The sequence below is a fragment of the Eschrichtius robustus genome, chromosome 3 (assembly GCF_028021215.1).
Source record: "Eschrichtius robustus isolate mEscRob2 chromosome 3, mEscRob2.pri, whole genome shotgun sequence".
Classification (NCBI taxonomy): domain Eukaryota; kingdom Metazoa; phylum Chordata; class Mammalia; order Artiodactyla; family Eschrichtiidae; genus Eschrichtius; species Eschrichtius robustus.
The window spans coordinates 64,542,593-64,555,264 of record NC_090826.1 but is presented as its reverse complement, the minus strand read 5'-3'; the positions used below and the strand labels follow the sequence as shown (position 1 = coordinate 64,555,264).

Here is a 12,672-nt window from a genome sequence, read left to right as displayed (position 1 = left end):
ACCATACTGTATTATGTGAATGTCTTAACTCTAGGAATATAAGCCACTTTATGGCAGGTTGTAATGTAGTTGTTTTGCCACCTTTTACCTAGCATAGTCATATGCACATAGGAGGCATTCAACAAATATTTGCTGATTTAAAATACTATTCATTGCATTTACAGGAAGTATAATCCAAACTCTACTTATACTTTTTGAGTCATAATTTATAACTCATGGAGTCATTTTAGTATATTTTCTGAAAATATTAATCCACTGTGCTAGTAGGAAAAGAGTAGGTAATAGAATTCTGCTTATCATTGAGATCTTTGTATGGGGGCAGGAAGAATTAAGGTTATCATTGAAAGAAGATAGATTAAAATAAGATGCAAGTCAAAAGTAAAGTACAGAGTTCAAAAGGATCTTACAAAGTTACGAACTATGCAGGTAAAACTTATTTTCTTGCTGGTCCTGTTACACTAGAACTTAGAACACCTTTCAAAGATAGAGAAGGAAAAGGGATTACCATACTGTGGTAATAAGACTAAAACTCATTATTCTGGAAATGCTATAGGCCAATGATATAAACAAACTAAATTATATAGATAAATTAATTAATAGTGGATCCTTAATGGGATATTAAAGTAAATGAAAATGTTTTTGCTTTATAGCCTTAACTGTTCACAGTGTTTCTTTTTTCTACTATTAGAGGTGGGATATTTGATTTAGGGGCAATTGATCTGACATACTGTGCCAAGTCATTCTTTTCCCCAAATCTTAGGAATGCTGATATAATTTTGAAAATGCTAGTTCAGAAACACCATTAGAGTTTTATACAAGATCCACATGTTTTTAAATTGGTGCATAATCTTTATGTGAGAAATTGTGTATATTTTCAATTACTAAATATTTATAGGAAATGCATACACTCATTTCATAAGAAAAATCTTAGGGGAGAGAAGAGGTAGAAGAATATTTTAAAATTATGCCTTTCCTTTTTAGTTTTAAGTTTTGAGTTCATTGAAATGTGAAAAACCTATCATTCATATTTTTAGGTTTCTTGCTATCATATAGAGAGCCATAATTATTAGAATTCATGAGCACCGAAAAGCAAATCTGGAGCTCACTGTCCTCAAGGCAAAATATAATGTTTGCTGATTATCGTTAACTAATGGTACACCTCAAGAGTTTAACTGTATTTTTTTCCATCTTTAAACATTATTACTGTATTTTTCTTCAGGGTAAAAAAAAAATTATGGGTCAATTTTCACTGAAGTGGGCTGGATTTATGTATTCACCTCTCATCAGTGTCAAAAGGAATTGTGCCCATCATTCCCTGGACAACAGGATGAAAACCTGTCTCTGGTTGGACACTAGGGATATCAGCTGTAAACAAAAGATAAGTGTAAAGTTGAAAAGAGAAATACACTTAATAATTCATCCAAGCCAGCATAATTTAATGATTTGAAACTTGCATAAAACTGTTCACGAAATTATTTACTTCCTCATGCGAGAAAGCTAATATTACCATTTTTAAGTCCAGTGAAATGTACCAGCATAAAAAAATTTGCTTTGCAAAGACTGCTAATGTAAAACTTTTCAAGCTGTCCATCTTTTTATAATAAAAATATAATAAAATGACCATTCTTTACCACTTACTTAAAATGAATTTTTATTTATTCAAGGTAAGAGAGAGTGGCTATTTCAATGTATTTTAATATTGTCTAAGCCTTGAGTGACAAAGATTTGTGTACTATGACTCACCTAGAAATTGACAGTATTGAATTTTCTCAAAACAAATTTAGGTACCATGACATGGAAAATATTAATTATTGAATCACATTGCTGCTCTCTGATCTATTTAAGATAATTTTAGAGATATTCCATCTAAGCATGGGTTTTGGTGATTATATCCACCTAGAAAGCCTGTAGAGACTCACAGTAAATTGCAGCCATTTCTTTATATATGTTTTTGTTTAACAAAATATAAGGATTCTGACAATACCTACTTTATTAGCTTAAGAACTGAAAATAAACCTGTTTGCATTTGAAAGTTTGGTAACTACAGTTTTGAGTCATTTTATCCAGCCTCAGGAATGTTGGACTTCATGTAAATAATAAACATTTGGACCATGGTGGAAATATTTCCAATAAGAGCAGTAGGGCTGAGGTTGTTTAGGAAGCTGTGCTCGTTACATTGTGAAGTTGGACGGAATGTGATTTGTACTGAGGCTGTAGAACTTGCAGGGTGGCAACTCAGGGTCAGGTAAAACACTTTATTGAACATCTCTATCTATCCATCTCCTGAGTGTGTGTACGTATACTATTTTATACACACACACATATGTATGCATATATATTATATAATCTATTTTTCGCTCAAAACAGTCCCTGCAGTTCCTGAGCTATATGTATCATTTGGAGGGAAGAAGTATAATTATACGGCATTAGAAACAGCTGTTTTAGTCCTTAGTCTAGTAATAAGAGCTTGTATGATGCAACATTTACAAATATTCTGAATTCCGCAAATTAGTATATTACTCCCAGTTGTGGAAGGCTAAATCCTCAATTTTAGAAAATATTATCCAAGTAATTGTTACTGAGTCAATTTAATAGTTTATAAGTATGTATTTATAAAGCATATTTAAGTTGGTTATAATATGCTTTACTTTAGAAACATGATTATATATATGGCTACTATGTTAATTTATTGAGATGTTTTCTTTATGGTAATATAAACCCCTCTTCGGATTCTAAACCAATTTAAACCATAAACTTTCTAAAATGCTAGATTTGCTTAAGGTGTGTAGGTTAGAGAACAACCTAAACATCATAAAATATTGGAGGTCTCTGTTCTTTTCTCCTCTTCTCATAAATATAAACATTGTTCAAATATACCTAGAAATATAGACTCTTGAGCTGTATATTTTACTGCTGAGGGAAAAAGGGTTTTTTTTCCTAGAAAGTTCTATTTCACTGCCCATCATTAAATTTTATACCAGCATGTGAGTGGTCTCATTTGGGGATTACTTAAGCAGTGTTAACTTATATTACTATTACATACTATATCCCTCTCATTTAAAAATGATTAGATTAAAAATTATTTATTTACTAAATAATTTACTAAATATTATTTTAATCAATTGAGTTAACATTTGAGGTTTAATAAAATGCACATTTTATCAGGAATGTGTTTAGCATTCAACCTGTGCTTTCTACTATGTTTTTCTCACTTTCAATGTCTTTATCTTGCTTCTCATGTTTTCTATATCTACGTAGAGGATTAATCATTAAATTATGCCATATTTTGAGAAGTACAGAATTTAAATATTCACAAAATAATAACTTTGTACCTATGCCTAACATAGTGCCATGGATATAGCTGGCACTCAATACATATTTGTTGAAAAAAACTAATCAAATGTCTCAATCCTTTTTTGTTATTTGTGAGTTGATACTGCAACAGAGATTGAAGAATCCAGTCAAAGTGGTGCAGGGATATTGAGATAAGTAAACCATGGCCCCAGTCCTCACAGAGAATAATTTCTTCCAGGGATGAAAAATGTACTTAACTATTATATAAGGTAGAATGCAATAAGTGCTTGAAAGTTATGAACAAAATTATATCGATTATGTAGAGTTACACTCTTTTTAAAATGTGATCCTTAGGCAAACAAGATACAGAATTATTTACAATTATTACTATATAATATGTTGTCTATTAGACAATGTAAAAAATATATTTTTAAAAGGATTATGAATAGAATTGCATTGGCATGTAAATAGTAATCAAATACTTTTCTGGAGAGATTTTTCAAAGAAACATAAACTTGTATACTCCGAAATTTCCTCATGCCCTGTACTTTCATTACTCTGCCTACTATCAATTATTACTCTTCATGAACTACTGTTGTGTTCTCTGAACTTGAAATTGTAACTTATCTAAACTCTGGAAGTTTGCAGCATCTCTTTTTTACTGGGTTTGACAACCGCTACTACTAAGCAGTTGCTGTATTACCGGTGTCATATAGCAAAGAGTGGGCCTCAATGATTTACTCATTGGCACCTCTAATCTTGGTGAGGATAGAACTTAGACTTTAATCATTCTTAAACTGAGGGAGCATATCTTCCTATGATGCTTTTTTCCCACATGTTCTTTAACTGGACAATCGCAGCAAAATATAATTTCAGCCATCCTCATTTCCTGTGGCTACTTTTTTGTATAGAAGAGAAATGCCACATTTCTTTCTATATCTACTAGGTTTCTCCTGTATTTGTTTATCCAGGTCATCCTTTGTGAATTCTCTTCCCCATATCAAGAATATTATCACTTCATTTCTAGTCTTCATTGTTAAGATAAAGTAAGATTGGGATCAAATACAAGGTAGTAGCAATTTTTCAAATATCAGTTAAACCTGCCAGTTGCTTAAAGGGGGACTATCTTAAAAAGTAACGTTTTCCTCATAAAATTTTTACCTTAAACCATGCCCCTTCCTCCTTGGTTTTTCCTGCTAACTAACACTTATTCTTTAAAGCAGAGATCAAGTGGACCTTGCAATACATGGATCACTATACATTAGCCTCCTCTCTGGTGAAGGCTTTGCTTGCTAAGTTAATGAGAGGGTGTGTAGTCAAACACTAGAGCTAACAGGTTTTCATTCAGACATAAAAGAACCACTTTTTTTAGTTTCGGTTTTAGCATACTCCTAAAGTTATCTCTTTGAGTATTATATAGAAGACCTAAGATCTGGATTAGCACTTTTAAAGATGATGTCTTGGCTGAGAAGAGGAAAGGCAACAGAAACAACAAAAACAACAAATGGGGTAGGATACCAAGGGACTGGTGTCTTGGCTGTGATTCTAAGGAGGTTTTTGGAATCATCCTTGAAATGGAGACTACTTACAATGAATAATATATAATATAGACAAAACAAATGCTTGCTCGGGTATAGGATAGTATAGATAGTACAAGGATAAATAGATAACATAACAATGAGTCTCTGTTAACAATATGCTTTGACCAAAGACTTATAATTTCCTTTAAAGTCAAAGGACTCTGATTTGCATAATATATAATGTGAAAACAAAACCAAACAATCTTCAGAACACTAACAAGGCTAAGTTTAGAAACTCAAACCACTAAGGGTTGAAAAGGAATCTTGATTTTCAAAGGCAGAAAATTTGACATAAATTATTTACCCTTGGTCTAGAGAGGAGATTGAGGAAATTGTTGCCACTGTCACCACTCCTTAGTATTAAATGATAAATTATCATTTCTCTTTGGATAATTAAATATCTAGTCCAGTCATCCACCTGATATTTTACAACCATGTACTTGTTTGGTTTGTCAATTACAGGAAGCTGCGTAGATCCTCAGTTAATCTATTCCAATTTTCAGTAGTACTCTGAGAATTTTTTTTCTCATTATGATTGAGTGATATTTAGTCATATACAGATTAATCTCTCCCTATTTCCATACCTCTTATAGATGATTTTTTCTTAGCTTCTCCACTCAATACCATCAAAGAAGAGTTCTTTCATTGTCATTGTGATGTAGGTAGATAGAGACATGTGCCTGAATAAATACATAATTATTCATATCAGATGGTGATGTTTATGTTTTTTTGTGGGTATTGAGAAATGATAAAGTAAAAGATGCTTCAGGAAATTTAGAGAATCTGTGTTGATGTACATGATAAAGAGCTTAGAAGAAGAGGATAGGATAATTGTAAAGGGTTGCTCAGTGAAATGCTTTGGAGTAACCATAGAGTATGAAAAATATCAGGAATGAAAGAATAGAATATTGAAAAGTGTTACTTGGGATAGAGTCCTTTAAAAAATATAAGTTAGAAATTTATTTTAAAATTATGTCTAGTTGTTAGATGCTTTCCAAAAAATGAAGTTTATATTATATTATTTTATGTTAGCCAAAGTTCCTAAACCTTCACTCATTCCTTCTAGCACTTCTCTTTAGTACTATTCATTCAACATGTAACAAATAATTATTGAGTATCTGCTGAGTGCCAGGGGCCATTCCTGGCTTTGAGTAAACAAGATAAGCAAAGTCATTAGCCCCTTGTGGACTAGATTCTAAGGAAAAAAAAAAAATGTAACCCTAGTAAACAAACAAATAAAATTGTGATAAATGTTATGAATTAAATATATAAGGTGCTGAAATAGGGAATAATAGGAGGATGCCCACTTCTCATAGGATTGTCACAGAATGTTTTTATCTGAGGAGATAATATTTACAATTAAGACCTAAAGGATGGGAAGCTAGCCATGCAAAGTATAGGAAGGAGAGTGTTCTAGGCAGAGGGAAGAGCTTACACAAGGATCTGCGGTGTGCAGTAACTTGTTTTAGTTGAGTTGGGTTCAAGGTACTGAATGAAATCCAGTGTGGCAGGAGTATAGTGAACAAAGTTGAGTAGCACACAAGATGTGTTTGATTGTGTAGTCAAGGGCCATATTTTGCTGGGTTTTTGTACCTCATAGTAAGGACTGAACACCTTGGACAGCCATTATGGGATTTTAAAGCTAAAGAGAAACATGATCATATTTACCTTTTGACAAATATAAATATATCTTGTAACAGCTAGGGTTAAGACAGAGACCAATAGGAAGCTATTTCTGTTTAGAAGGGATGATTATAGCTTACACTAGAGAAGTAAAGTGAAAACAGAGAGAAGTGAAAGATTTGAAATAGATTCAGGAGGTAGAATTGCCAAGATTTGCTGATGACTTAGATAAAGTGTTTCAGAAAAAGGATAAAATAGAGATGAAATCCTAAATTTTTATGGTTTGAATAAGAGAATGGTATCATTTTACAAGATGAGGAAGATGGCAGTTGGAGGATGTGAGAAGCCCGGATCTCTTTGTTATCTCTTCTCTACACTAGATTTATACGTGGCTTATTTACATAGGGCTTACTTTAAAAATAATTCAGTAGGTAGGCTCCTTTCTTTTCATGTCCCAGGTTAACTATAATCATCTGAAAATATGTTGCCCTGACCTGAAACAGTACTTCAGCTATGGTTCAGAAATGAATATGGTAAGATTGCCATTTCTCTCATTCTAGATGGAATGCTTATACAGCATAAAGTCATCACACAGTGGACTTTTAGTTTACTCTTGAATAAAATATTTTTTATCATTCATGTTTTTAAATCATATTATTGTAGTGATTAAATTCGTTTTGCCCAACTGCAATATTTATTCCTATTAACATTCATCTATTCAATTTGACCCATTGCTCCAGTCTATTGATAATCTTTTAAATTTGTCCAGTATTAACTGATTTTGTTCTTTTTTTTTATGATTTTTTATTTTATTTTATTTTATTTTATTTATTTATTTATGGCTGTGTTGGGTCTTCATTTCCGTGCGAGGGCTTTCTCTAGTTATGGCAAGTGGGGGCCACTCTTCATCGCGGTGCGTGGGCCTCTCACTATTGCCGCCTCTCTTGTTGTGGAGCACAGGCTCCAGATGCGCAGGCTCAGTAATTGTGGCTCACGGGCCCAGCCGCTCCACGGCATGTGGGATCTTCCCAGACCAGGGCTCGAACCCGTGTCCCCTGCATTGGCAGGCAGACTCTCAACCACTGCGCCACCAGGGAAGCCCCTGATTTTGTTCTTTTACCACTCCCTTTGAAAATTTGATAAGCATTTTCTTTATATTTTTATTCACATCATTCATATAACTATTGATCAGCATAGGGCTAAGAACATGTCCACATATCAAGACATTAGCGATCTCCCTTCAGGTTGGCATCATTTTACTAATCCTTACTCTTTTCCATGTGATAACTCAACATCTTTGATCTCCACCTAATCATCCTGTCTTTCCATAAGTAGTGAAAGTGTTTATCAAACATGTTGCTGAAATGCAGGTTTATCATATCAAGGATATTTGAACCTGAGTTAATTCTGATCCTGTTAAAAATAAAATTATATCTGATGTAAATTAGTTTATTTTCAATATATATTGCTCCTTGGTGATTATTTCTTTTCTAAATGCTACCAAAAATCCTTTAAATGTTTTCCTAAATTATTGAAGACCAGTGTTAAATTTAAGGCACTTTAGTTAATAGAATATCCTTTCTGTTATTGAAAACAAGATATTAGATTTTCTCCAGTGTTGTCATAACTTGTTTTCTCTGTGATTTTGAAGATCAATCAATAAATGGGCACATCCTTTCTTTTTTTTTCTTACAGTACATAAAACAAACATCCCATTTTCTTTATGTTGGCAGCTTGTATAAGCCTCAGTTCATTTAGGGCTTTAGACACTATGATCATTTTTCTATAGATTTGTTTCACTATCACATAAGCACCCTTTGTCATGGTTCTTCTTTTATAAAAGCCAAGGAAGGGAAAATTATTTTATATGATGACAAACAATGATATGTTGATAGTATATAAAAAAGGCTAAGTGGGCAAACTAAAGAAAATATATCTCTAAAAGGAACTAGCTAGCTATTGATTTGACTTGGAGGCTTTTAAATTTCATGATTCTGCAAATTAACTTTATTTGTGATAGAGTCTGGATACTCAGATTTGACAGATAGATATATACCTTTTAAAAAATTTCCTTATTCTTTTGGGGGGGTAAAGAAATAAGTACTAGTAGAAACAGAATTGTTGAACATATCCTTTCATTCCACTTTCATTATTTTCTCATGAGGAGAATATAAGTATGAGATCTAGAGCACAGAAAGGGTTCATTTCTATGATTGAAGTAGAATTTGAGGTGATTTTTAACATATGAATTGCATTGTCAGGAGGGAAAGACAGAGAGTAGTTACCAAAATAGAGCAGAATTCATAGAAGTAAGAAGATATAAGAATGATGATATGGCCTGAAGAAGATTGATGGATAAATTTGAGGTTGAAAAAGCATTTAGAACTGATTGTTACAGATTTGATTGCAAAACAGTGGTCTATATTTTTTGTCATATTTTAATAGTAAGATTTGAGCCCAAATGAAAATAGAAACAGCATTATTTAAAATATTGTCATGTTTTGATAGTGTATTATTATATTTATTCTTGACAACCTTAAAAATTGTCTAAATATAGAGAGAATAGGTTAACTCAAAAGTAGCTATTTATTTGTCTTTCTAGCAAAAAGTAATATTTTTGTCATGTAAAGACTGAAAATAGTGTTGTGTAAGAGTTATAGTGAAGGATTTTTTAGAGAAGAATAAAAACAGATTCATTCCAGGATGAGATAATACCTAGTACCTATCATGAGCATTAAAAAAATTCTTGCACAATGAGTCACTGCATAGAGACTATGTTTTCAAAAAATCAATTAGAGGACATTACATATAAAATTTAAAAGATAAAAATAAACTCAAGGATATTTAATTAAATATGTCTGTATTATATGGTGCAGGAATTTGGACATAAAATTGTAAGTACATGGGACTAGGACACATATCCAAGTGTTTCTTCTAAATTGTAGAGTAAAGGAGGTTTGGATAAGTGGACAGTCAAGGCAGGGGAAATATGAAAAAAAATTTCTGTTTAAAAATTCTATCAGCTATCACATGTTAGAGAATGTATGTGACTTTTCTCCCCTTGGATGAAGGTAATGCTAGTCACCACAACTAGAAATAAGTATTAATAGGTTTAGAGGAAAGATATGACTTCAAATCTCTTGAGTATGTTGTGTCTGTGAGATTTTCCAGGGTGAAAGAACACAGCTCATGGTGGTTATGAGTATTACATAAATTAATATCTATAAAGAGCTTAAAATAATGGCAAATGGTAAGCACTGTACAGGTATTCCATAAACAAATATACAGAACCAAGCATCTCAGAAAAGAGATCTATCTGAGGATATATATTTGTGAATCTTCAGAATTTAGACCAGTGGTTCTCATCAAGGAAAGCATAATATCCTGGGAAAGTTTTTCCAAATACAAACATATATCCCTTCCCAAGATTCTGATTTTTTTATTTCCTGTAGCAGACTGTTAGTTGCCTACAAATATCTGTCCTTCTCTTCTTTCTTGGTAACAGACCCACCATTTTACTCCAGGAAGTAAAGTACCTAGCAAAAAGGCTGCATTTCTTACTCTCTCCTTTTTAGCTGTGGGAGATCAGTGATTTATGAACAGAAACTATTGGAAGGGCCTCTTGGAAAGTTCCTTAGGACACATGGCCTGTGCCCTTTTGTCATTTTATCCTTTCCTCCATCTTGCTGGCTGAAATATAGACATGGTGTTTGGTGCTCTAGTAGCTATCTTGACTCATGAGTAAATCTTGAGGCTGGAAGCCATGTAGATGATGCAGTAAGATAGAGAGGATACATTTTGAAAGAGCCTGGATTCCTGATTGACCTGGTTCCTCTGTACCAATCCTGAATGGTCTGTGAAGAGAAAGAGAGATAACACAGTATCAATTATTAAAACATCCCCAACCAGTTTACAGACATTGTATAGTTTACATCTGACAGTGCCTCTGCTTTCCACAAAGCTCCTTATCAATATTCTACTTATTACTCCTTCCACACATATCTGATCCATTTGTACTTTTAAGGCCTGTGATAATTCTGGCCCCATTTATTTCTACCTATTTTACTATCTTTTAGTGTTCTGTGAAATAATTTTGTCCCTCCTTTCTTACTCTGAATCTTCCATCAGGCTTCTGGACAACATTATCTTGCTTCTCTTTGTTCATTCCTTATTTCTCCTCCCCTCTGATTCCTTTCGTCATGGCACCCTCCTGACAGATCCCCCTTCCCCTCAATTTCCCTTAGAGCATTGTCCAAAGTATATCATTAACTCTTAATAGAAAGATAATTTATCAGAATCATACATAATGGAACTCTTTTCATCTTTTCTTAACTCTGCCTACCTCACAGGTTTCTGCTGTTGTTTTTAAAATAAAAGTCAATTATGATAATGTATTATAATACATGTGAGGGTTCTTTGAGAACTCTAAAACATATATGAGATATTATCATTGTTGTCATTGCTTTTATTTTGTTTCCACAGAATATACATTCTCCTGTTGATTTAAAATATTCTACTGAACAGAGAAAACATGTTTCTTCTATTTTATATAAATTAAAAACAGGAAAACCAAGACATCTCATTCAAAAAGGTTAGTTATATGAATTTTAAAATTATATTTAATGAACATATTTTGATGAAGAGTAATTAAATTTGTTAGACTTCGGGCATGTTAATTTTGAACTATAAATATGACTCCATGAGATACATGTTGAGACTTCTAGATAAAATATCCATATCTCTTTCAGTAGTTTATAAATATATATATGCAGAAAGTTGTTTCATGGATATGAAGGACCTGATTTTGAGTAGAAGTTGGGAATTAGGAGAAATAAGTATTAGCAAGAACCATATTGAATTGATAGTTTTGTTACCATATGGCTGTGCCAGTATGTTACCTCCTTCAGGAAATCTGTCAAGTATCAGATTAATTAATATAAATTATTTCAGTTAAAATGATATTAAATGTCCTTCAGGCTTTGAAGATAATTATTTTTTGTACACAAAAATACATTTTATTGTTAATAAAATTTTGGTCATCATTTGTGTACCTGTTTTTATTTTGTTTTTGCAGAATTTCTTCTGATAAAATGTGTTATGATCAGATGATATTCTTTTCTTTACCTCTGTCTTTCACAGAAGAATCATAAAACCAGTTTTGTAAAATAACTTGAAGGTCTTATAACTTTTCTCAAGGTTTCTCTTAAACCTTTTAAACATTATTGTGATAAGAACATTTAGTATGAGGCCTACCCTCTTAACAGATTTTTAAGTGCGCAATACAGTATTGTTAGCTATAGGCACAGTGTTGTACAGCAGATCTCTAGGACTTTTCCATCTTGTTTAACTGGAATTTTATAATCTTTAAACAGCAATTTCCCATTTTCCCCTCCATCCATCCTTTTAATTCTGAAATATTTGATTTTTTTTCCTTTTTAAAAATTCATGGTAGTGTCTTTATCCTTATTGAATTTTTTTTTCTTCTGTGTATGTGAACTGGTCGAACTCTACCAGATCCTCATTTGTCAGGCTTTGTTTGTTATTTCCTCACTTCTTTATGAGGTTCATGTACTTTATATATTTCCTAAAGCTCTGCATCTTTTATTTAAAAGTAATTTTATTTTAATCCAGTTATTGAACTGGGTTCATGAACCAAAATGAACCTAGGTTTATAAACCAAAATGAAATGACGGAAAAATAATAGTTCCATGCTCCATACCTCCCCACTCACTCTTCTTGCTACCCCAAGACAATAATCATTTAATAATTATTAATGACTCTTCTGTTATTTACTTTTATATTTCCAAGTAATATGCTTATTCTGCTAAAATTTCTTTTTCAATTTTAGATATTATATACAATTTCTATTGTGAAAGATAGAGGTTTAATTATCTTATAAATCCTCCCTAATACATACTCTTAACATGTCCCCTCCTCTTTTCTCCCGATAGAATTATATTATCACTATTTGGGGGTTAATTAATTTTTATTATTATGGCTATGTAAATACTACTCACAGCTGAATCACACAATATATTAGGCTATGTTTGCTTTCTTATACTATTTTTTTAAAACTTGTTTGGAAACCTCATAAGAGTTAAACCTCCACTATCACCAAGCACACCCACATATATATATTTTCAAGATACTTCTGCTTGAGCCCTTAATTTGCTGA

General features: G+C 32.3%; 1 protein-coding gene across 1 annotated transcript in view; it reads left to right on the top strand.

The window, feature by feature from the left end:
• Positions 1–12,672, top strand: part of LRRIQ3 (leucine rich repeats and IQ motif containing 3) — a 218,848-nt gene that overhangs the window by 139,775 nt on the left and 66,401 nt on the right. Inside the window, exon 6 of the mRNA XM_068538019.1 lies at positions 10,980–11,088. Coding sequence (XP_068394120.1) covers positions 10,980–11,088 — 109 coding nt within the window. The remainder of the gene's footprint in view (positions 1–10,979; positions 11,089–12,672) is intronic.